This window comes from Chrysemys picta, chromosome 1, assembly GCF_011386835.1.
Source record: "Chrysemys picta bellii isolate R12L10 chromosome 1, ASM1138683v2, whole genome shotgun sequence".
Taxonomy (NCBI): Eukaryota; Metazoa; Chordata; order Testudines; family Emydidae; genus Chrysemys; species Chrysemys picta.
This window is the reverse complement of record NC_088791.1, coordinates 318,736,692-318,762,769: the sequence shown is the minus strand read 5'-3', so window position 1 is coordinate 318,762,769 and position 26,078 is coordinate 318,736,692. Positions and strand designations below refer to the sequence as shown.

General features: G+C 48.1%; 1 protein-coding gene across 4 annotated transcripts; it reads right to left on the bottom strand.

The window, feature by feature from the left end:
- Positions 1 to 1,625: 1,625 nt before the first annotated feature.
- LOC101948749 (vitelline membrane outer layer protein 1-like) lies at positions 1,626 to 25,278 on the bottom strand. 4 transcript variants are annotated; one of them, XM_065581515.1, is made up of 3 exons: positions 21,858 to 22,305; positions 3,566 to 3,669; positions 1,626 to 2,005 (listed from the first exon to the last, which is right to left on the bottom strand). In XM_065581515.1, the coding sequence occupies exons 1-3, from the start codon at positions 22,026 to 22,028 to the stop codon at positions 1,711 to 1,713; spliced, it is 570 nt and encodes a 189-aa protein (XP_065437587.1). In that variant the 5' UTR covers positions 22,029 to 22,305; the 3' UTR covers positions 1,626 to 1,710. The 4 variants fall into 4 exon arrangements, 3 of the variants coding, with proteins under 3 accessions (XP_065437587.1, XP_065437588.1, XP_065437586.1); XM_065581516.1 differs by lacking the exon at positions 21,858 to 22,305 and adding an exon at positions 6,097 to 6,325; XM_065581514.1 differs by lacking the exons at positions 1,626 to 2,005; positions 3,566 to 3,669 and adding exons at positions 18,385 to 18,758; positions 20,319 to 20,422 and having other exon boundaries at positions 21,858 to 22,239.
- Between the last annotated feature and the right edge of the window lie 800 nt (positions 25,279 to 26,078).

The following is a 26,078-nucleotide window of genomic DNA, read 5'->3' as shown; positions in this document are numbered from 1 at the left end:
CTGGGATTGTTTAGTCTGCAGAAAAGAAGAATGAGGGGGGATTTGATAGCTGCTTTCAACTACCTGAAAGGGGGTTCCAAAGAGGATGGGTCTAGACTGTTCTCAGTGGTAGTAGATGACAGAACAAGGAGTAATGGTCTCAACTTGCAGTCGAGGAGGTTTAGGTTGGCTATTAGGAAAAACTATTTCACTAGGAGGGTGGTGAAGCACTGGAATGCGTTACCTAGGGAGGTGGTGGAATCTCCTTCCTTAGAGGTTTTTAGGGTCAGGCTTGACAAAGCCCTGGCTGGGATGATTTAGTTTGGGATTGGTCCTGCTTTGAGCAGGGGGGTGGACTAGATGACTTCCTGAGGTCCCTTCCAACTCTGATATTCTATGATCTATGAACTGGCTTAGAAATCTAGGATCATGAGAACAGAACTAGCTCTTAATTTTACAACTGATACGTTTGATCTTGACTTTCCTAGAGAAGAGCACCTCCACCAGAAATGGGCCTACGAAGATATAATCTCTATTAAAAGCTGTCCATGGAGAGGCAAACCTGTGAACTGCTGGGTCATGGGTGGCCTACCTAGTAGGGGGAGCAGACCTCACCTGGTCGCTGTGGTGGCAATTCAGATAATGACAAGCATGGAATCAGGCACTAGTCCAAAGGTGAAACTGGTGTCAGAATCAAGCGACTAAGCTGAAGGTCAGCACCCAAAGGGTAAATTGGAGTCAGTCAGAGACATAGCCAAGAGTCCATCAGAGCCAGGAGTTAAGAACCAGACTAGAGCAGATAGGCTGGGACTGGAGCAGGAACTGGGTTGGGAGCAGGGCATGGCACAATGGCTGGAGTAGAAAGCAGCTATACGTATGGATGTAGTACATGTAGAGCAGCTGCTGCAAGGCTCAAGTAGCAGCAGGTTGGTTCCCCTGACCAATCAGGCAGTACAAACATTTGGAGAGGGCTCATTGGGTCCAGGTGAGCTTGCTGGGTTGCCTAGCGATCTGGCTGAGAGACATCTGTGCCCCCACAAGACCAAAGAGATTGTAATGGAAATAACCCTTGTTCAGAGCTGGCTCTAGGTTTTTTGCTGCCCCAACCAAAAAAAATTTTGGCTGCCCCCCCCACCCCAGCCCTGGGCTCCCACCCACACCCCCTGCTGCCCCAGCTCTGGGCTCTCCCCCCAACCTACACCCTCCTGCTGTCCCAGCCCTGGGTCACTGGTAACTCGCTCCCAGGGCGGGTCATTCAGCAGGAATTTTGGATGTGCACAGAACACAGACAGGATTGGTTCCCATATGGTTACAGAACTGCAGTAAAGTGGAACAATTTTCAGCTTGTGTGATTGGAGGATATCTGGATGCATATTATAAGACTGTCCTACATAAATGAGGAAAAGTTGAGGTGCCTTTATTAGTCTTTTGTTCCACTCTTTGTTTATATGGGGAATTTGCCAATGCAATATCACTGTCTTCCTTTTAAACAATATGGCCATGCCTCCCTTCTCTCTCCTTATCAGAGACATTATCTCTCCCCCTTCCACGCTCCTCCCTGTCTCTCCTCACAATCCAGCGTTCCCTTGTAGATATGGAGATGGTACATGATCACATGTCTGATTTGGGTCAATAAGACAGACACCTTCCTGTGCAAAAGCAGAGCTAAACTTTAATGGTGTTTAATGGGCAGGTGCTGGTGTTGGGGATTGGGTAGGAACAGGTGCTTGTTTAGTTGCAGCAGAAGAACTTCACGTCATTGAGCGCTGTGTCATCCCCACCTCTCTGGGATGCCTCCACCTTCGTCTGGATCCCACAAATCCCCTTAGAGCTGCAGCGAGTGCTCCATGGGCCAAAATCACCCCAGGACTGTGCAGTGCCCATCATCTTGGCCCCATCTGAGCATTCAAACTCGATGTTGTTGGCCGCCGTGTCATCGCCCAATCCCTGGGGCAGTTCCACTCTCAGTGAGAAGGAGATCAGGTCGCCCTCGGTGCACCTTTGGACCTCAGTCCAATCGCCCCACCTGCCAAAGAAGAAAATAATTACCTGAGACTTACTCAGGGTCTGCTACCCACCACGGGGCACCAGTCATCCTAGCTACTGTGCACCAAGCCCAGTGTTCATAGGACACACAGCAGTGACCTGAAAACAGGCCTGGAAGAACCTGGGGTATTCTGTTTTCTTTTTCTTGAGTAGTGTTTTTTCTTGCTTGTATTTAACCTCAGAAATATCAGACGTGTCAAGCCTGGTCTTCCCTGGTTTTGCTGGAGGACTTCCTTGGGGACTCAGGAGATGAGCCTTGAGTGACAATTTGGGGAAATGTGTGTAGAACTTATCAGTTCTGGTTGATATTACTGAGTTATGATGAAATGTTACTATGAAAAACTGCTGTATCATAAATGCCTCTCTGTATGTGGATCCACCACTGCTGACAGGACACCCACCTGTTATATTCTCCAGTCTGAAGACAACGGGGAGGTACTTAATGTTACTGACAATGTTTTGACCATGCAAAAGTTATGCAAAAGAGTACCTGCATTCCAATGCAAAAAATACTTCCTCCGCCGTCTGAGGGGAGGGTTTTTTTTTTTTTTTTTTTGAGCTATGGAAAGTTACCAAACACAGAACTAAAAAACCAGCTAGGTGACCAGGACTCAGGAGGTATTTAAAGATGCGGAAAAAGTCAGACAGGAAGAGGAATCAATGGGCAGGAAAGAGCAAGATCAGAGAAGCAGGGGAAGGGAACTCCATGAATGAGAAGTCCTCTGGCATGTGATACATGCTGACCCCAAATAAAACAAGGAGAGAGGACAGGATGGGATGATGGATGAAAATGTTTTGTTCGAATCAGGAAGTATGAGGAGTAGGGTTGGTAACTAACCACATCAGAAGGGTAATACATTTATATAAGTGTATGAAAGAGTGGTTTCAAAGGGGGTGTCTGTCTGGCCTAGGGGGAAACGGAAAGTCACGTCACTTACTGAGCTGATCCGTTGTCATGGGCATACATATATTAGTGTTCCTGTAGAGTCTATGGGGTACTAGTACCGTGCTTTGTTGACAGTAAACCTGGCCGAGTGCCTTCACCACTGAACCGAGTCTTTGGTCTTCTTGGGCAGTTCGATCGAGGCCTGCTGCACCAGCTACCTGGCCAGAGCCAGTGCAATTCACAGAGCCAAGAACTGACAACAATGTCAATGGCAAAATCCCACTCATTCCAGTTGGGCCAGGATTTCACCCAAAGAATATGAAAGGATGTAGTGAAAAATTTCTTTTCCCACCCGCCAATTGCTGTAGATTTCACACTGGACTCTGGGGTTGGTATCGTTTCACTGGTTCTCTCCAGTCCTTCACAGCAACTTCCAGGGCACACAAGATCTGAATTTTAACATGAAATGGCCAGCTGTGTCCATCATAAAGAAGCAGAAACAGCCAATGCCCTATTTCAATTTTCCTGTACAGATTTCCTCCAAACAGAGGGAATAGTCCGAGAAGAGACCCTGTGCAAATGGCATTGTTCATGGTTATTCTCTCTGCACTTGAAGAGCAGGAGGGATGGGAGAGAAACCAAAGAGCTACTCACGGCCCCACCGTGGACTCGATGACAGAGCCGTCAGTGCAGTACAGGCGAATGCCATTCAAAGCCGTGTCATCATATATTATCCCAGCGCCTTGTTCAGGCTCCACCTAGGAGAGGGGTACAGGAGATGGTGGCACAGGTACAGATTGGGAGAAGAAGGGTTAGGAATCCCACCCCCAAGCCAATAAACCAGGCATTGGCAACCTTTGGCACACGGCCTGTCAGGGGAAGCCACTGGTGAGCTGGGATGGTTTATTTACCTGCAGCGTCTGCAGGTTCGGTTGATCGCAGCTCCCACTGGCTGCGGTTTGCCGTTCCAGGCCAGTGGAGGCTGCGGGAAGCAGCGCCCAGCACATCCCTCGGCCCATGCCACTTCCTGCAGCCCCCACTGGCCTGGAATGGTGAACTGTAGGTAAACAAACCACTCTGGCCCGCCAGCGACTTTCCCTGACGGGCCGCGTGCCAAAGGCTGCTGATCCCTGAAATAAACCCTCCCAACTACCTGTTATTAAATGAACTACATTTTTTTTTAAAAGGAAAGGAAAATCTCCAGCAATGCACATCTCTCTCTCTCACATACACACGGTGTGTGTCTCTGTCGCTCTCCGCCATGCTGTATCTCCTCCCTCCATTTGTGCTGCCTTCTAGAGTGTGAGGCTACATTTACAACAATGTGTTAACCATTGAGGGCTCAGCCAAGTGCTAGTTCATCATTTAGCAGTAAAAACAACGAGGAGTCCTTGTGAAACCTTAGAGACTAACAAATTTATTTGGCCATAAGCTTTCGTGGGCTAGAACACATCCGATGAAGTGGGTTTTAGCCCACGAAAGCTTATGGCCAAATAAATTTGTTAGTCTCTAAGGTTTCACAAGGACTCCTCATTGTTTTTACTGCTAAATGATGAACTAGCACTTGGCTGAGCTCTCAAGGGTTAACACATTGTTATAAATGTAGCCTCACACTCTACAAGGCAGCACAAATGGAGGGAGGAGATACAGCCTGGCAGAGAGCAACAGACACATTTGTCCATTTTCCTTTCTTTAAAAAAAAATGCAGTTAATATCCAGCAATGCACATCTCTCTCTCACACACACACACACACACGGTGTGTGTGTCTGTCTCTGTCTACCATGCTGTATCTCCTCCCTCCATTTGTGCTGCCTTCATCGGATGTGTTCTAGCCCACGAAAGCTTATGCCCAAATAAATTTGTTAGACTCTAAGCTGCCACAAGGACTCCTCGTTGTTTTTGCTGATACAGACTAACACGGTTACCACTCTCAAACCTGTCATCTAACAGTAAGGCATTCCCTACGAAATATCCCATCCTCTGGCTCCACCACCTCAACCAAGCTTCACAATCATCATTGTATATATACATACACACACACACACACAGAGTCTTTTGTCTAACCCCCCTATTTACATTAATTCTTATGGGGAAATTGGATTCACTTAACATCATTTCACTTAAAGTAGCATTTTTCAGGAACATAACTACAATGTTAAGCGAGGAATTACTGTTATTCCCCTTTATGTTTTCCACCTCTTTGACATACACTCTGTCAGGCAGAGACCCTTGATCCTAGCTGGGAAGAGTGAGCAGGCTGCCCCTACCCATAACCCCCACACTAGATTTCCACACACAGATTCACAGCTGTTAGAGAGGGGAGATATCCAAGATGGATTTAAAAGCAGTGGTGATGGGACTCCCACTCATTCCCTTACTCCACAGACTAACAGTTCCTTCTCTGGCAGGGAAACCTGAGGCTTAGTTTACACTAGAATAGTTTTGCTGCTCTAGCCTTACTCGCAATGTCCTCCTTCTGTAGCTGTAACCGTAGTAGCAAAAAAAAATACTTTTTGTGGTATAACTTATTCCAGTTTGGTGAGCAAAATATACTGTTCTGGCAACAGCACTTTTGGCACATCTACTAGGACTTTTGCCAGCATAAAAATATTTTCAAAAAATGAAATAAATCATACCCTTAACAGGCATAGCTCTGCTGGCAAAACTTTCTAGTGGAGGCCTGCCCTCAGAATGAGTTTCAAGCAAAACTTCCTTCACTCATTTTATTCCCTTCCTCCTACTTTCCTCCCACCTCCTTTCATGTTAACACCTTTTGGATACTTACAGACAGCGGTCACCTCCCCACGTCTTACTCGCGGCTCACCCGAGCCAGACAGATTTAGCTCTTTTAGTATCGCCTCCTAACTCTGCTCCTACACCCCCTGACCTTTTCTGCTTTGACAGATGTTTCTGGTTGAGCCCAAAGCAAAGCCCCATTAACCCAGCTGTGCAGACAATTGTGTTCTCATCTCCTTTCTGCCCCAGCTCTGGGGTCACAGATATCCCATACCCCACACCCTTTAATAAACTCAGTGGCCCTGTATGCTGATGGCAACCAGAGTCTGAGGAAGAGAGGATTTAAAAAAAAAAAAACAGAAACAGCCTAGAGTCAAGAGAAGTTCTTGCTGAGAGCCTGGTGATGGGGAGGGGGGAGGAAATGGCAGGGAGGTGGGAAGAATTTTACCTTCAATGCAAATCCATTGGCGTTGCCATGGGGGCAAAACTCCTTTTTCCCCCATTCACCCCACGGGCCTCCATTGGGTACAATGATGGTGTCGGTGTACCTACGCGCCCCTGCATCTTGGAAGCAGCAGGAGAGGAGCAGGCAGAGCCCTACATGGATGAGGGGCTGCATGGTGAAGTATCAGCTCTGGAGCTACCCACAGAGAAGCTTATAAGTGACTAGCAGCCTCAGGCACAGGGAGATTTATACCTAGGAAAGCTAGGCTGGGTTTCCTTGCTGGCCTGGTGTCAAATCCATCTGGGAGCAATCACTCATTGCCACGTCCCTGTGCCTAGGTACCTACCCAACCCCGCTCGCACACAAAGGGCTCATCACTCCCCAGTAAGACTGTCAGGGGCTGAATGAAACTGCTGCCCAGGGCCTGGGCAAAAGAGTGGGCAAAGTGTGTCCTGAGGGCAGGCTGTGGATTTTAGGGCAGCCGCTGAAGGTTCAGAGGGAAAGAGAAGCAGGGGAGAGGACCTTGCGGCTGTGTTGGACAGAGGGTCCTGGGATTGCCGGGGGGGGAGAGAGAGATTTTTTTTCCCTTTCATAGCTTTATCTCAGGGTCTCATTTCTGCTCCCTGCAGCTCCCTGGCACTGAGTGGTGAGATTTTCCCCCACCCTCCCTGTCCATAAATCTGGGCACCAGCCAAATGGTAATTTTATCCATTCCAGGTTGGAACCACATGGTCCTGGATGAGCAAACACATTGCTTTACCTGCTTTTCCACTCATTGTTCCATGCTCTTCACCTGCCGGTTGCTGTCTTGCCTACCCCGGACTCTGCCCCATGGGCTGGTGGGGGAGGTGGTCCCCGTTCAGTCAGGATGTGGCACACCCATAGAATAAAGCTAAGACACTCACCCTTGGCTACTTACCTTTATGCAGAAGCAAAGGTCATCTGTAGTCTCTGTCTCCTGAGAGAAAACAAGGCTAGTTAGACCAGGGGCGGGCAAACTTTTTGGACTGAGGGCCACATCGGGTTTTGGAAATTGTATGGAGGGCCGGACCCCGCCCCCCATCCACACACCCCCACTTCTCAGCCCCATCCAACCCTCCCTGTTCCCTTATGGGGCCCCCCGGAACCCCTGCCCCATCCATACACCCCTACTCCCTGTCCCCTGACCGTCCCCAGAACACCCACCCCTGACTGCCCCCCGATGCCCCATCCAACCCCCACCTCCTTCCTGACTGCCCTCCCAGGACCCCTGCCCCTTCCAACCACCCCTTCTCCCTGTCCCCTTACTGCCCCTGGAACCCCTGCCCCTGACTGCCCCCCAACACCCCATCCAACCCCCCCACCTTCCTGACTGCCCCCCCGGGACTCCTGCCCCCATTCAACCCCCCTGTGCCCTGCCCTCTGACCGCCCTGCCCCCTGACAACCACCCCCAACTCCCCTGCTCTCTATCCAACCCCCCCTGCTCCCTGCCCCCTTACCGCGCTGCCTGGAGCACCAGTGGCTGCGCCACCCCACTAGAGCCAGCCACGCCACAGCGCAGCTCAGAGCACAAGGTCAGGTGGGACTCAGCAGCTGTGCTGCCCCGGGAGCTCACAGCCCCGCCACCCAGAGCATTGCGCTGGCGGTGCAGCAAGGTGAGGCTATGTGGGAGGGGGAACAGCAGGGGAGGGACCGGGGGCTAGCCTCCTGGGCCAGGAGCTCAGGGGCCAGACAGAAGGGTCCCACGAGCCGGATGTGGCCCATGGGCATAGTTTGTCCACCTCTGAGTTAGACTGTTTCTTCTGAGATGCCTACTCAATTCTTAACCCTTTCCCTTTAAATCTGCGCGACAAGCCCACGTGGTTAGGTCAAATCCAGTTTCTACAGAAAAGTTTCTTAAAGAATAAACAAGTCAGTTTCTGGGGAGAGAAGGGCCAACACAGAAAGGCTGCAAGATCTGAGGTCATTGTTAACAGTTGCATGTATCAGTCCTGTGGTTGAAGCTCCCAGAAGGCAGGGAGCTTGCTGCTATCATCTGTTGGTGAACAGGAGAAAGAGTGGCCAAGAGCTGCTTCAAAGTTGTTTACCCAGAACTTCAGAGAGACAGAAGCTCTACAGCAGGGGTAATCAATTCTTTTTGTCAAGGTCCACCAAATTTCTTGGTCAAGGTATAGTCAAGGTCCAGATTCTAGAGAAAATGCAAAAATAGTAAAAAATAATGATAATAAGTAAATAAAAAAATGTTGTGGCCTGTTCCAATGCATCTGGCAGTCTGGATTTGGCCCTAGGGCTGCCTATTGACTACTCCTGCTTTACAGGGTAAGAAGCTCTCTGCCACCATTGGTTGGTGAACAGGGGAAGTACAGCCACCGAGACTTCATTTGTATAAGTTTTCTTCCCATAAATCCTCCAAGTGACACTTTGGGGAGTCACCAGAACAATACACAAACTCCAAATTGGTGTGGGAGTGGGACTGAGGTGCAGGGAGGAGAAGGGATGCACCTTGCTTATGTCAAGGAATATGCTTGGGGGGGATGGGGTCTACAGATCATTAATCCCCCTTCATGGAAGAACTTGCAAAGAGATGTCAGAGGCTACTCTACAACAAGAGATTATTCAGAAGCAACTTTGTGGTGAGAGGCAGCAGAGTTGAGTGAATACTGGTTGAAATCACCATAGATGGGTTTTGTGGTGGAGCCTCAGGACCAGACCAAGCAGCACTTCCCCTGGGGGTGGGATGTAAGTTGACCAAGTGCTGTCCTGGACTCTGGGACTATGCTCCTCAGTGACTCCAACCATAAGTGGGGCTTAGTGGAGGGAAGGAAGTGATGTGTGAAAAAGGCAGCTGATTATTGGACATTCACCTGGAGGGTGGGGAACTGAATTAACAGTGCATCTGAAGAAGTGAGGTTTTTATCCACAAAAGCTTATGCCCAAATAAATCTGTTAGTCTTTAAAGTGCCACCAGACTCCTTGCTGAATTAACAGACTTCTGCCAAAGATACCAGAGGGTGGCTAGTTTATTCATTTATATGTATAGTTGGTGTGTTTCCCCAAGTTGATTCTGTGTCCCCTTGCACCCAAATACAGTCATCCTTGTTTTATAGGCAGATTCAGTGCTTGCGAGAGGGGAAGTATTGCCTGCTAAGGGAACACAGGGGAACCTATTTGGCCATTCTTATGTTCATTTTTCCCTGGTTTCTGGGTGGGGGCTTAAACCGCTGGTGTTTGTTAATTTAAAGAGAAACCCCTTAAGATATCTGAACCCAAACTATGTTGCTGCTGACAACATCTGGAAGAAGGGGCCCATTTATTATTATAGACTGAGCTGCTGGCACCCCCTATAATTAAAATTGCCCAACAGTTCTTCTAAGACTCTCTTTTCAGTTGCTTATAACTTTGTCAAACTGTAACCATTTGCCCTGAAATTTTCCATGCTGGGTGACTGCCTCAAGCTGAGTTTTTCTAGAAAATTTTCAGCCAAAATGGTTCAGTTGTTTCCAAGATTAAGCCTTGTTCAGCCCTGCTCCTGCCCTAGATCCTGCCTTGCCTCACCCCAGAGAGCCCAGCCTGACCCTTGGATCCAATTCCTGACTTCTGGCTCTGCCAGCTGGCCTTGGACTCAGGGGCTCAGGGTCAGAGCCTGTTCCGGGCTACCTGCTCCAACCACTAAGCATGACCACCCACATCCTGGTCTCTGACAGCAGCAGAAGAAACTCCAGCTCAGCCTCATGGAGCTAAGGAGAGGAGACCACGAGAGACATTTGGCTGGTGCTGGGATATGGCAGAAACCAGAGAAGAAAAACCTGGGATGTTTCAAAGGAAGAAGAACCAAAGAGCTATTCAAAGCTCCATGAAGGACTCAACAATGATGCTGTCAGCACAGTGCAGGTGAATGCCATTCAGAGCTGTGTTGTTGTGCTGTGCCCCGCTGCCTTGGAAGGGCTCCACATGGGAGAGGAGCATCAAAGAGACAGTGAGCCAGGGAGGGATTGGAAGAGGAAGGGGGCTGGGAAAACCTCTCTAGCTCAATAACCCATATTCTGGACTTGGGGGAGGGGAAATGACACTTTTCCACACTTCCCTTTATTAAATCAAAATTAACTGAATTTTCTTCCTTTTTTAAAACATTGCCCCAAAGGAGGCTTCTTCCACATGTACCATGCCACTGCCCAGGCAAACTGGGAGATGGCTAATCATCTAACCCAAATAGCAGCCTGAATGTTTCCCACCCTATTGCTGTCTTGGCCTTACAGACTGGACTCTGGATCCCAGTTGTTAAAAGAAGAGGCTGCCCTGCTCCCCTCTACACCTGCCCCCTCATTGGATTTCCAGTGGGGGAAGCAACATACAGAATCACTAGAACCAGAGAGGGGAAGATTTCCAAGCCAGATTTAAATGTCCTGTGGGAAGGGGCTCCCAGCTTTTCCCTTAGGGAAAGACTCCACAGGCTAAGAGATCCCTAATAAACAGACTGAGCTTCAAGTGTAACACCCTTCCTGCATTTCATTCCCTTCCTCCTAGTTTTACCCCTAAACTTCTCCCCTCAACCCTGAAGGAACATAAATCCACACCGTGTAGAGGTCAAAGCATAGGAGTTTATTACGCACAGCGCTGGCGGAGTGTCACCTTGCTTATTAGGCTCAGAGACACTGTTAATCAATAGATTAGAATGGAATATATGGATTTTCCATGGGCGGGTGCAAGTAACGGGGTAGGCAGTTCCACACCTCGGGGTAGGTTTTGCAGCAAGACAAGATAGCACATTAGCCAATGGTTAACAGATTACATGATGTCTCCGCCCATGGTCTCAAGTTAGCAAGTTAACATTAATTAATATTTTGATAAAATGTTATTAGTATAAAATATATATGTTGAATTCTGATTTGGGGTCCATAGGAATGAAGTAGCTCCTCTGATTGTCCAGCAGATACATTCCTAGGGGTTAAAGCAAAGAAAAAGTGAAAGTATATGGCAATAAAGATGGTCTCCTTTGTGTCTTAAGACCGGCATTGGTCCCTGGGAAAGGGAGGATGCCATATCTTATACTGACGTGCCAACCTTTCATAAGGTTGGATTGTGGGAAGAACATCTCCCTACAGAAGAAACTAACCCAATAACAACAAGGATTCTTTGTTCAATTTGAAACATTGGACGAAACATTTATTCAGTTATTACTTCAGCATCTGGCATTTCTACTGACCAAGCATATCTTAGCAAAGGCAATGTTATCTTGTTTATTCTGCTTTTTCTTAGCTAATCACTATTTGCTAGGCCTCTGGTCCCTTGACCAAGTTCTGGACTTTGGGTCTGGAAAAGAGCTGGCACAATCCATATGCCAAGTTGTTATATAAAAGGCACATGGATTTTAACCCTTCAACCCGCAGATCCTAACCCTCTTCAGATCTCTACAGACAGTGTTCACATGCTCGCCACTTGGTCACTGATTACCAGAGCCAGACAGATGTAGCTCTTTCAGGCCTTGTATACAAAAGAAAAGAGCTGGAGATCAGGCTGGGGTGTGATAGCTAACCTTCACAGTGAACATTTCCCTAGTGGCAATGCAGTATAAGTGCTCAATCTTGGTTTAACTAGCCAAGGTGGAGCCTGTGGTGAGCTTGGAGAACCCCCTGAAAAGTTAACTGACAAATTGGTACCCTGCACCATCATTAGTAAAGAGGTCACCTTTAGGGTCAGGTTAGCCCATTATTCAGCTACTGCAGTCCCAGAGCCTTTCTGCTTCAATAGACATCCCTCTCTGTGCACAAAGAGAAGTCCCTTGCACCCAGCGGTGTAGATAATTCTTTTTGTCATTGGCCCTTATCAGCCCCAGTTCTGGGACAACCTGCTTCCCCTCCTGTAGTAAACAAAAGGGACCATGCACTGAGGGTTGGCTGGAGGGGTCAGGAAGGAAGGAATCAAAAACCTAGATGCACCCTGGCATCAAGCAACGTCCTCCATGTGAGACTGGGTGATTTGCACTGTGGGGAAATGGCAGAGAGAAGAGGGGGTAATGTTACCATCAGAGAGAATCCAAGTCTCTGGAGCCCAATTTCTGAGCTCCCCACTCATCCCGCACACCTCCACTGGGCACAGTGAGGGTGGAGATACTGTTCTGTCATCTTGGAGGAAGCAGGAGAGGAGCCGGCTGAGGACGGCACTGGCACAGGGCTGCATGGTAGTTCCTCTCACTGCAAAGGAAGAGAAGCTGGTGAATGACTAGCAGCCCTAGGCACCGGGGGAAACGTATACCCAGATAAGTTGGAGTTCTTTTCACTGGCCTGGTGTCAACCACATGTTGGAGCAATCGCTCATTGCCACATCCCTGCAACCGGCACTGACCGGGCACTCACTGGCCTGACCACCCCTTGCACATAAAGGGCTCATCATTCCCGAGTGATCATTCCAGAGATGGAGGAGATGGGGGACTCCCTGCTCAGTCCAGAGGCAGAGTGGGGAAAAGGGGCCCATAGGACAGGCTGTGGATTTCAGTGATTGATGTTTGAGGTACAGCGGGGTAGCGGAGAGGATTTCAGGACTGGCAGGCGAGGGATGCAGAAAGGTGCTGGTTTTTTTAAGTTTATAGCCTTCACTCTAGGGCCCCACTCTGCTCCCTCCCACCTCCTTTCAGGACGTGGGGGATCCGGCCCACTAGTACATCTGTTTGACCCACACCAGCTGGTGTGTGCAATGCTGGCTGAGCAAACTATGACAGAATATATTACTGTGTTCACACTATACACGTTGTTGTAATGGTGATCATAAAAGATACCTCACAAGGCATACCTTGTAAATACTCATAATTTGTTTATCAGTAATATCATGGCAAAATGTCCATAGCAGCGTTATCTGTGAAGATGTAAACATAAGCTGAGATCATGACTAAAAGTATGTTTTCCAGAGAAGTCTGGGGAGTGGCCAAACCTGTTCCTCAGAGACAGAGGGCAAGCCGATGCCTCGGCCAAGCGTAAACAAGGCTGATGGACCATTACCTGCTCAGTGGCCATTCTTTGGCAGGAAAGGCGGCAGGTGCAAAAATCTACATCTTAGCTGTTAAACAGCATGGAGCGTCCTTCCACACAGACAGCCAGTCACCTTGCTCCCAGCTGGAAATGCTTCTCAAAGGGGGCACAGGACTATAAAAACGAGGGGCAGACACCCCATCTCTCTCCTTGTCACTCACATTCTCTGCACCTGAAAAGACAAAAGATGCAGCCATTGGCCTCTGGGGGAGGGGTCCTGACCTAAAGAGTTTGGTCTGAAAGCTGCTGAAAGCACCTGGTGAGAAACCTTTGCTTTGAAACTAACATAGTGTAAGTTTAGCGCCCTTGTGGCCAAGATGGAGTCTGCTCTGCAAGCAACTCTGGCCAAGAAAAAGTGTGCACAGGAACGCAGCAGTGAAAGTCCCTTCCACCCCTGGGGCACCTGTTCCAACCCCCCCCAAAGTGAACACACACACACAGCTAAAGAGTACAGTGAATATAGGAAAGGGGAATATTTATTTACATTGGGTTGAAAGGAGAAAAACAGGGGGAAAGATAGGGGGAGCGGTAAAAAGAGGGTTGCATTCAACACAAGGTCCCACCTGCCCAGTGGTACCACAGTTGGAAGGGGCAGACTCCAAGAAGAGTTCAGGAGTCCTGGGCAAAGTTCCAGTCCAGTGATGAGTCTTGGGTTCTCCTGGTCATCTACAGCACCAGAAAACTTCCCCCAACAAACCCCCTCTTCTGCCGCTCTCTGCACAGAGCGACAATCTCCCCACTTAACTAGCTACAGCCTCCCTCTTTGTTCCCAATGCAAAGTAGGGTGACCAGATCGCAAGAGTGAAATATCAGGACACTTTGGGTGGAGGGTGGGGGGAAAAAGAGAGATGAGACGGACACAGGTACACAGCCCCAACCGGAGCCAGAGGCACACTGGTCCACCTGGCCCTGTGCTACCAGCATGCCCCTTCCTGTTGGGGTGGGCCCATGCTGCGCCACACAGCTCCCCTGCCCAGCGCCCCCTGGATCCACTATGCCCAGAGACCCCCTACAACCCTTCCACCACAAATGCACAGTGCTGTACACACAGACTCCCGCCCAGCGCCCCCTGCCTACAGCCCCACCACAGCTACCCAGCACCCCACACAGAACCCCCCACTGGCTAGTTTCCCAATACACACAGATTTCCCCTCCATTCCTCTCTCCCAGTGCCCTTCCCCACAGCCCCATCACCACAACTACACAATGCCCCACACAGACCCCCACTGCCCAGTGCCCTGACACACACACACACAGATCTCCCCCACTGCCCAGCAGCCCCCTCAACAGGCCCCCCACTGTTTAGCATCCCAAAACACACAAACCTCCCCCACTGCCCAGCGCCCTCCACACCCTCACAGCCCAGCACCCCACACACACCTCCCAGACACTTACTTCATCACACCCTGCCCCCTTCCCTAGCCACACTCACCAGCCCTGTGGGAGGTCTCTGGCTCCTAGGGTCAGAGGAGTCTCCAGACCCTTCACGTGCTGCGCCCGCCACAAGCGTGAGCTCTGTGGTTCCCATTGGCCGGGAAAAGCGCCAATGGGAGCTGCCGGAGCCGTGAAGCGGGGCTTGCAGGCGCCTGCAGCACTCAGAGCCCCCCCACCCTAAGAGCCAGAGGGACCTGCCAGGGGGTGAAGTGGGGAGTCCCAGCGGTCTCTCTTTCAGGCAGGCAGCACTCTCAGCTTCCAACTCTCAACTTTGACAGCACTTCTGTCTCCCTAGTCTCATTTCTTTCAGGCAATGAAACAGCAGCAAGACAAAGAACAATACAGCAGCAAGAAGGAACAATCACTGATTCTGCCATATAATAACATCACCAACACTTCAACATCAAAGCACTGCCAAGGAATTAGATTTACCCAGGTGATGATTTTAACAGGATATTGAAATGGTTTAAACTATTTACTCCTGGAAAGGGCAAAAGTTAAATGGAGAAAAATAGCAAATGACACTTGAATGTAATATTCTTAGGCAAATTAATGAATCTTATCTCAAGACAGCTCCTTCAATGGCTTCTTTAGAATAACTTAGTTAAATACAGTCATCAGTTTCATAAGGCTCAGATAAGACCACACTGTTACCTATTTATAAACTGTTTGTTATCCATTATGAACTAAACAGGCAACACCTACCCCTTAAACAAAAAGTCCTTTGCCCATCTATGAACTGGCTTAGTTATCTAGGATTCATTGGAACAGGACTAGCTGTTAATTTTACAACCGATACGTTTGATCTTGACTTTCCTAGAGAAGAGCACCACCACTAGAAGCAGGCCTATGAAGATATAATCTCTATTAAAAGCTGTCTATGGAGAGGCAAACCTGTGAACTGCAGGGTCATGAGTAGCCTACCTAGTAGGGGGAGCAGACCTCACCTGGTGGTTGTGGTGGCAATTCAGGTAGTGACAAGCATGGAATCAGGCACCAGTCCAAAGGTGAAGCTGGTGTCAGAGTCAAGTGACTAAGCTGAAGGTCAGCACCCAAAGGGTAAATTGGAGTCAGTCAGAGACATGGCCAAGAGTCCATCAGAGCCAGAAGTTAGGAACCAGACTAGAGCAAGTAGGCTGGGACTGGAGCAGGAACTGGGTTGGGAGCAGGGCATGGCACAATGGCTGGAGTAGAAAGCAGCTATACGTATGGATGTAGTACATGTAGAGCAGCTGCTGCAAGGCTCAAGTAGCAGTAGGTTGGTTCCCCTGACCAATCAGGCAGTACAAACATTTGGAGAGGGCTCATTGGGTCAGGTGAGCTTGCTGGGTTGCCTAGCGATCTGGCTGAGAGACAGCTGTGCCCCCACAAGACCAAAGAGATTGTAATGGAAATAACCCTTGTTTATTCTTTCTCTTTTGTTGTCATTGATTTTGTTTTTCTTTCATGATGAAACAGGCATAGTTCACAACAGTGATTATTTGGCCTGTTTCAAATCATGGTGTTCCCTAAAGCACAGCAAAGAACACCATGTGACTAAAATAGTGGGAGTCACTTTCCTGAATGGGCATTAAGAGAGACAATTATCAAGATTGGGCCCCTAATAAAGAGGAACTCCATTAGTCTGGAGTTCTTTGTGAAAGTGCTGAAGGGGATTGGTCACAGCCCTTGAAAAAAACCCTGTGCTAAAGCATATTATGTAATATTAAAAATGCTTCTCTGGCTCTCAGGCTCCATTTAATACAACAAAAGATTTTATTCAAAATGTATTGGACACCACAGAGATTGCCCAAGATAAAGGCCTTATCCTCTGATGTTAGTTGGCCCTGTAACAAAGAAAAAGGAACCCAGGTTCTTAAAGGCTCCAATGATTATCAAGTGCATACGTTTTACAAAATTGTTTGGGTAGGCTTATGCCCAGAACACAGCAGTGGCATTAGGACATGGCCGAGTAATTGCCAAAGAAAGAATAGGTTATCGCTACTGTTAGTACATAGGCTTCTTTGTCAGCCTAAGATAGAATTTTGGGTTTGACTTTTTGATACTCTTATATCTTATACTAATGTGTGAAAAAAGGACAAAGACACTGTGTATGTTGCTTCTACCTGGTCAGACGGGTTTGTTAGTATAATGGGAAGACATAAGGGATAGAACTACAGGATGTGGTGGGAGTGTAATTGAAAGGCTGCCTGGCTTCTTTCTCAAGCCAAGGTCAAGCAACCACTTAGGAGGGGAATGGGGGGGGGGGAAGGCAGGGCCAGTGCTACCATTTCGGCAAACTAGGCGGTTGCCTAGGGCGCCAAGATTTGGGGGCGCCAAAAAGCGGTGCCCCCAGTTTTTTTTTTACAGCGTTCCTACGCTCCCTCCCCGAGCGTTCGGTCGCCGCTCCACTTTCTCCCACCTCCCAGGCTTGCAGCACCAATCAGCTGTTTGGCACCGCAAGCCGGAGGGGAGGAGAATTAGAGCGGGGGCGGCGTGCTCGGGGATGAGGCGGAGCAGAGATGAGCTGGGGTGGGGAGCTGCCACACGGCTCCCCGGGGGGGAGGAGCTGCCGTGGGGGGGGGCACCTCAGGGCAGGGGGGTGGAACTCCCACGGGGGGTGTGCCTCAGGGCAGAGCGGGGGCGGGGAGCTGCCGCAGGGCGGTGGGCGCTCAAGGTGGAAGTTTCACCTAAGGCGCAAAACTTCCTTGCACCGGCCCTGGGGAGAGGCATAAGAAACACTAAAAGCCAAAGAAAAGCCTGGCCTTGGCCAGAACACAACCTCACTCCTTACCCCTCCCATGGGATACAAAAGAGGTGTGATGAAGACCCCAGACGCACGACCCTCCAAAACGGAACATGACCATAAGTTGTAAGGGGTGTGAGTAGGGGCGTGCACTGCAGGTATATTTGGGCCTGCTAAGAAGGAGGAGGGGGGAATAGGGAACAGGGAGACAAGCAAGGCTCTGAGGAGTCAGAGCTGGGAAGGGGGACAAGGCGTAAACGCTCTGCAGCATCCAAGCTGGGAACAGAACACTGGGAAACAGACTCTGCTGGCATGTAGAACTATGGATATGCTTGCTTGGAACTAACCCCAATAAGCATCACATTGCCTGCCCTTCAGACTTCTGGTCTTCTGCTTTCTGTCTGAATGACAAAAACCAGGGCAGGGAGGGGAGGGAAAGTCCTCCAACAGCCACAGAGATCAATTATATGAAGTTGAAGAAATTTGGACCCTGTTTCTAGATACATTTGGATAAAAATGTTGAGATAACTCAAATAATGCCATGCTTCCATTCAAACTTACCCCTCTGCTTTTTTACTCACCACCAGTTCCCTCCCTCCCTCTATTCATGTATGCCTTCTCTTATTGTATTACTGTTACTCACACCCTAACATGTTATGTCTATGTAGCATTGCCTGGATTTGTTGTGTCTAGTCTTGCAACTTTGACAAATTGTAAAATTGTGTAATTGCATAATTTTATTGGAGATCCTGTGAAGCATGCCATATTTGGAAACACACACAGGTGTAAATCATTTACCTTTTTGAATCTTTCATTGTCTACTTCTTTACATAAATCAGTCACACACACAAGATTTAGCCCCAGTCGTTTCTTGGTTCTCTGGACAACATTTTTTAACAGTTTTTAGAATAAAAGTACTTGGTTCCCAACATCTTGAAAAAACCCTTTCTACCCAATATGGCCATGCCGCCCTTCTCCGTCCTTATCAGAGACATTATCTCTCCCCCTTCCATGCTCCTCCCTGTCTCCTCTCCTCCTGGCTCACCTCACAATCCAGTGTTCCCTTGTAGATGTGGCGAAGGTACAAGATCACATGTCTGATTTCGGTCAATAAGATAGACACCTTCCTGTGCAAAAGCAGAGCTAAACTTTAATGGTGTTTAATGGGCAGGTGCTGGTGTTGGGGGTTGGGCAGGGACAGGTGCTTGTTTAGTTGCAGCAGAAGAACTTCACATCATTGAGCGCTGTGTCATCCCCAACTCCCTGGGATTCCTCCACCTTCGTCTGGAGCCCACAAATGCCCCCAGAGCTGCAACGATTGCTCCATGGGCCAAAATCACCCCAGGAATGTGCAGTGCCCACCATCTTGGCCCCATCTGAGCATGCAAACTCAATGTTGTTGGCCGCCGTGTCATCGCCCAATCCCTGGGGCGGTTCCACTCTCAGTGAGAAGGAGATCAGGTCGCCCTCGGTGCACCTTTGGACCTCAGTCCAATCGCCCCACCTGCCAAAGAAGAAAATAATTACCTGAGACTTACTCAGGATCTGCTACCCACCACGGGGCACCAGTCATCCTAGCTACTGTGCACCAAGACCAGTGTTCATAGGACACACAGCAGTGACCTGAAAACAGGCCTGGAACAACCTGGGGTATTTTGTTTTCTTTTTCTTGAGTAGTGTTTTTTCTTGCTTGTATTTAACCTCAGAAATATCAGACGTGTCAAGCCTGGTCTTCCCTGGTTTTGCTGGAGGACTTCCTTGGGGACTCAGGAGATGAGCCTTGAGTGACAATTTGGGGAAATGTGTGTAGAACTTATCAGTTCTGGTTGATATTACTGAGTTATGATGAAATGTTACTATGAAAAACTGCTGTATCATAAATGCCTCTCTGTATGTAGATCCACCACTGCTGACAGGACACGCACCAAATATTCTCCAGACTGAAGACAACGGGGAGGTACTTAATGTTAATGACAATGTTTTGACCATGCAAAAGTTATGCAAAAGAGTACCTGCATTCCAATGCAAAAAATACTTCCTCCGCTGTCTGAGGGGAGGGTTTTTTTTGTTTGTTTTTTTTTGAGCTATGGAAAGTTACCAAACACAGAACTAAAAAATCAGCTAGGTGACCAGGACTCAGGAGGTATTTAAAGATGGGGAAAAAATCAGACAGGAAGAGGAATCAATGGGCAGGAAAGAGCAAGATCAGAGAAGCAGGGGAAGGGAACTCCATGAATGAGAAGTCCTCTGGCATGTGATACACGCTGACCCCAAATAAAACAAAGAGAGAGGACAGGATGGGATGATGGATGAAAATGTTTTGTTCGAATCAGGAGGTACGAGGAGTAGGGTTGGTAACTAACCACATCAGAAGGGTAATACATTTATATAAGTGTATGAAAGAGGGGCCTCAAAGGGGGTGTCTGTCTGGCCTAGGGGGAAACGGAAAGTCACGTCACTTACTGAGCTGATCCGTTGTCATGGGCATACATATATTAGTGTTCCTGTAGAGTCTATGGAGTACTAGTACCGTGCTTTGTTGACAGTAAACCTGGCCGAGTGCCTTCACCACTGAACCGAGTCTTTGGTCTTCTTGGGCAGTTCGATCGAGGCCTGCTGCACCAGCTACCTGGCCAGAGCCAGTGCAATTCACAGAGCCAAGAACTGACAACAATGTCAATGGCAAAATCCCACTCATTCCAGTTGGGCCAGGATTTCACCCAAAGAATATGAAAGGATGTAGTGAAAAATTTCTTTTCCCACCCGCCAATTGCTGTAGATTTCACACTGGACTCTGGGGTTGGTATCGTTTCACTGGTTCTCTCGGTCCTTCACAGCAACTTCCAGGGCACACAAGATCTGAATTTTAACATGAAATGGCCAGCTGTGTCCATCATTAAGAAGCAGAAACAGCCAATGCCCTATTTCAATTTTCCTTTACAGATTACCTCCAAACAGAGGGAATAGTCCGAGAAGAGACCCTGTGCAAATGGCATTGTTCATGGTTATTCTCTCTGCACTTGCAGAGCAGGAGGGATGGGAGAGAAACCAAAGAGCTACTCACGGCCCCACCGTGGACTCGATGACAGAGCCATCAGTGCAGTACAGGCGAATGCCATTCAAAGCCGTGTCATCATATATTATCCCAGCGCCTTGTTCAGGCTCCACCTAGGAGAGGGGTACAGGAGATGGTGGCACAGGTACAGATTGGGAAGAGATGTGTTAGGAATCCCACCCCCAAGCCAATAAACCAGGGATTGGCAACCTTCAGCACATGGCCCCTCAGGGGAAGCCGCTGGCCGGTCAGGCCGGTTTGTTTATCTGCAGCGTCTGCAGGTTCAGCCGATCGCAGCTCCCACTGGCCACAGTTCACTGTTCCAAGCCAATGGGGGCTGTGGGAAACAGCGTCCAGCACATCTCTTGGCCCATGCCACTTCCCGCAGCCCCCATTGGCCAGGAATGGTGAACCGCAGGTAAACAAACCGTCCCGACCTGCCAGCATCTTTCCCTGACGGGCCGCGTGCCAAAAGTTGCTGATCCCTGAAATAAACCCTCCCAACTACCTGTTATTAAATTAACTGCATTTTTTAAAAGAAAGGAAAATGTCCAGCAATGCAGGTCTCTCTCTCTCTCTTTCACACACACACACACACACACACACGGTGTATCTCCTCCCTCCATTTGTGCTGCCTTGTAGAGTGTGAGGCTACATTAACAACGTGGGCTCAACCGAGTGCTTGTTCATCATTTAGCAGTAAAAACAATGAGGAGTCCTTGTGGCACCTTAGAGACTAACAAATTTATTTGGCCATAAGCTTTCGTGGGCTAAAACCCACTTCATCAGATGTGTTCTAGCCCATGAAAGTTTATGCCCAAACAAATTTGTTAGTCTCTAAGGTTCCACAAGGACTCCTCGTTGTTTTTCCTGATACAGACTAACACAGCTACCACTCTGAAACCTGTCATTTAGCAGTAAGGCATTCCCTGGGAAATATCCCACCCTCTTCCACCCTCTGATTACACCACCTCAACCAAGCTTCACAATCATCATTGTATGTGCATATACAATATAGATATAGTTATATATAGATATATAGATATATACACACACACACACACAGTCTTTTGTCTGGCAAAAAAATTTTTTATTCCCTTCCTCCTACTTCCCCCAGCCCCTTCATGTTAACACCTTTCAGATACTTACAGTGGTCACATCCCCACCTCCTACTCACGGCTCACCTGAGCAAGACAGATTTAGCTCTTTTAGTATCGCCTCCTAACTCGGCCCCTACACTCCCTGGCCCTTTTTGCTTTGACAAATGTTTCTGGTTGAGCCCAAAGCAAAGCCCCATTAACCCAGCTGTGTGGACAATTGTGTTCTCATCTCCTTTCTGCCCCAGCTCTGGGGTCATGGACATTTCCTGCCTCACACCCTTTAATAAACTCAGTGGCCCTGTATGCCAATGGCTGACCAGAGTCTGAGGACGAGAGGATTTTGAAAAACCTAGAAACAGCCTAGAGTCAAGAGAAGTTCTTGCTGAGAGACTGGGTGATGAGTGGCCGGGGGATTGAGGCAGTGGCAAGGAGCTGGGAAGAATTTTACCTTCAATGCAAATCCATTTGCGAATCCACGGGGGCAAAGGTTCTTTTCCCCCCATTCACCCCATGAGCCTCCATTGGATACAGCTATGGTGCCGGTGTACCTACGCGCTCCTGCATCTTGGAAGCAGCAGGAGAGGAGCAGGCAGAGCCCTGCATGGATGAGGGGCTGCATGGTGAAGTATCAGCTCTGGAGCTACCCAGGGAGAAGCTTGTGAGTGACTAGCAGCCCCAGGCACAGGGAGCTTTATACCCAGGAAAGCTGGGCTGGGTTTCCTTTCTCGCCTGGTGCCAAATCAGTTTGGGAGCAATCACTCAATGCCGCGTTGTTGCCAGCACAGGGGTGCCCAAGGACAGCAACAGCGGGTTCGTTGCCCGGTGTGCTTCGCATCTATAAACACACCAGGTGGAGAAGCAAACAAAGTTTATTTGGGATCCCAAAGCGGTGCTAGGAGACCGGCACGTCTCAGATCAAGCACACTAACAGGAACAGTTTTTCTTCTTTTATACATTTTACAGTAAAGCCTCACCCCCCCCCCTTTCCGCTCTAGCCCTCCTTTTCTCCCCCCCATTCCTCCCTCTACCCCTCCCGTCCCTGGTAATAGTTAAGTCATTCTTGGCAGCTATAAGCCTAGCTTGTTAGTAACTTCTTTAAACCGTTATCTTGTCCTTTTTCCCTTCAGCCAGAAACATGCAGGCCTCATTATTACTGCTTGAGCAGGGGGTTGCACACAGATAACTGGTTGCTTACATATTCCAATTGCACCTGGCTTTTGAGGTTGATTAGAGTTTAAACATGGAAGGATAGAGTTTGGTTCACTTAGGCCTAGTGCAGGAAGGCTTCATTGACACTTAGTGGCCTTCCACCCTCCTGAGTTACCTAGGGTGATGCCTAGTGACGTCAACAGCGTCCCTGCACCTAGACACTGACCCAACCACCCCTTGCACACAAAGGGCTCATCACTCCCCAGTGAGACAATTCTAAGAAATAAATGCACAGTATGTACTAACCGATAAGGCCTGGTTAGAGGCCTTTGCTCTTTGTTTGCGGGTTAACCTATAAATTTATGTGTAACCCTTCTGCCCATCTGAGTTGGCAGCAACAAGGGCCGGGTTCAGTATCTAGGGCTTCCGTTTCAATAATGCAATGCAAAACCGGCTCGAGCCCCCACCCAGTGACCTGGGCGCCTCTAAGAGGCAATACTTACCCTCTAGCAAGCACGGAGTCTGAGTGTAGCAGAAAATGTTTAATAACATGAGGTAAACAACACCAGCATTAAATTGGGAAAACACCACAAACAGGATTCATAACACAAACCATGAGCAAAAGACCCACCCCCAAAGTCCCAAAAGTTCAACAACCCAAAAGTCTCTGTCCCTGGTCAGTGCAGCCCCAGAGTTCAAAAGTTTATCTGCAGAGTCTTACCCACCCTAGGCTGGGTGGAAATTGATGGTATTAAGGGGCACCTTACGTGGTCTGAGGCCAACTGCCCCACCTCTCCATGGGGTTCTGCTGCAGCCTTCACCACTAGCCGCAGAGGTGAAAGTAAGCCGGTACGGCGTACCGGCAAGAGCCAGTACACCATGCTAGACCGCACCGGCTTCCGTGGCGGGGATTTAAAGGGCTTTGGGGTCGGCTGGGCTGGGGCCGGGATTTAAAGGGCTCAGAGCTCCCTGCCGCTGCAGGCAGCCCAGAGCCCTTTGAATCCCGCCCACAGCTCCAGCGGCTGGGCTGGGGCTGGGATTTAAAGGGCTCAGAGCTCCCTACGTCTGAGGACAGCCCAGAGCATTTTAAATCCCACCCGCAGCTCCGGCTGCTGGGCTGGGGACGGATTTAAAGGGCTCAGGGCTCCCCGCAGTGGCAGTAGCTCCGGGCCCTTTAAATCCCAGCCCAGCAAGGCCCGGGCCCTTTAATTTGCCCGTGAGCCCCGGGGGCACCCAGCCACCTCTGCATCTGGGAGCCCCGGGTTGATTTAAAGGCCCTGGGGCTCCCAGACACAGCTGGTGCCCCAGGGCCTTTAAATCTTGAGGCCCCACCTCTTTTGGATGAGGCCACGCCCCCCTCAGGACTCCAGCAGTACCGGTAAATCCTGTAAATTACTTTCACCCCTGACTAGTCGCTCCTCCAGCCGTCCTGTGAACCTATCCTCCATTAATCCTCCATTAATTTATTTGATTCTTTCTTTTTTTTAAAAAAAATTGTTACAGTCTTGGCCTTTACAATGTCCTTCTGCAAGAAGAACCACAGGTTAACTGTGAAGAAAATATTTCCTTTTATTTTAAATCTGCTGTGTATTAATTTTATTTAGTATCCCTAGCTCTTGTGTTATACGAAAAAGTAAATAACATGTTCCTATTTACTTTCTCGATACTAGTCATGATTTTATGGACCTCTATCATATTCCCTCCTTCGTCATCTCTTTTCCAAGCTGAAAAGTCCCAACCTCATTAATCTTTTCTCATGTGAAGTTGTTCCAGACCCTGATCATTTTTGTTTTTTTTCCTGTGCCTTTTCCGATTCCAATACATTTTATTGAGATGTGGGAATACCATGGATTTATATGAAGATAGAAAGGGGATAGATAATAAAACAGGAAATACTTTCCTAATGATTCCCAACATTCTGTTAGCTTTTTGATGGCTGTTGCACATTGGGTGGATGTTTTCAGAAAACTATCCACAATGATTCCAAGATTTCTTTCTTGGATGGTGGCAACTGATTTGAACCCCATTATTTTGTATAACTGGATTATGTTTTCCAATGTGTTTTATTTTGCATGTATCAACCTTGATTTTCATCTGCCATTTTCTTGCCCAGTCATCCAGTTTTGTAAAATCCCTTTGTAACTTTTTGCAGTCTGTTTTAAACTTAGCTACCTTGAGTAGTTTTTTATCATCTGCAAATATTGCCATCTCACTATTTGCCCCTTTTTTCCAGATCATTTATAAATATGTTTAACAGTACTGGTCCCAGTACAGACCCCAGAACACCACTATTTACCTCTCTCTATTCTAAAGACTGACCATGTATTTGTTCCAAAACCTCCTTTAATGACATCTTAATCAGGGACAGTTCCTCAGATTAACTCTGATCACCCAGTGGCCTCACAGATTATTTAGCAGGCTTCCTGCTTTTAATGTCCTTTTAAAAAAATGTAAATTAGTAGTTATTGAACCAGGTGCATAGAAAAATAAAACAAACCTACCAATAAAAGTACTCTATTACCCTGTTTAAACCCTTAACAGACCAAAGAAATAGAAGAAAAAAGTCCCAAACCTGAATGTAGCCTCCAGGATTAACTCTCCAAGGGAGGGGAAAGTTCCAAAAGAGTTTTCAAAAAGTCTAAATTCCAGTATTGGTGTAGATAATGGTACAGATTCGATCAAAGTCCCAGCCAAAGTAAACCTTACTGTGAAAAGCTACTTGGAACCAATCCCTGCAAAAGTGCTGTACAAAAGTACAATCAGCACACACTGGGGAGCAAGGGAAAAAAATGGATTAAAAAAATGGGATACTCTGTATTGGAACTAAGTGAACTCCTGGGGAAAAGTGTTTTAAAAAATTGTTAAGCAAATAAAAAATATCAGTTCAGAATTGTCCTGGAGAAAAAAGTGTGTATAAAAGCCCAGGGAATCTTGGGAGAACAATGAAAAAATATCTTGAAACAAAGTCAGAGAGGTCATTGGCCAAACACACTTAATTGGGCATTGAGTTATTTCTCCTATATTAACCAATCGTTCCAAAATACCTGGAAGGTGCAAGTGCATGCATGTACCATACGCCACTGCACCCTTGTCCTTTCTGGTATAGCTAATGGAGAGGTACAAGAAGTGTATCCGGTAGTATATGCAAGTGCCTGGGGAAATGAAACAGGGTACTATGAAATAGTGCCAGAAGGAAATGGACTATGATGAATACCCGGAGAGGGATGGAAACAAATAGGAGCCCAATGAAAATGGGGCACCTTAATTAAGAAAACTTGGGTAATGTAACAATAGAACAATCAACCAGAGGTGTAATAATTGTAAAAAAAAATGCACTTGCTGGAAAATATAAAATTATTGAAAAAGCTGTAGAGAATATAAGATCTAAAATGTGTTCCTGGTATGATGTTATATGTCAAATAACAGAATGGAATGGAATTAAATGGGCAATGGGCACAGCAAAGAATACCATGTGACTAAAATAGTGGGAGTCACTTTCCTGAATGGGTGTTAAGAGAGA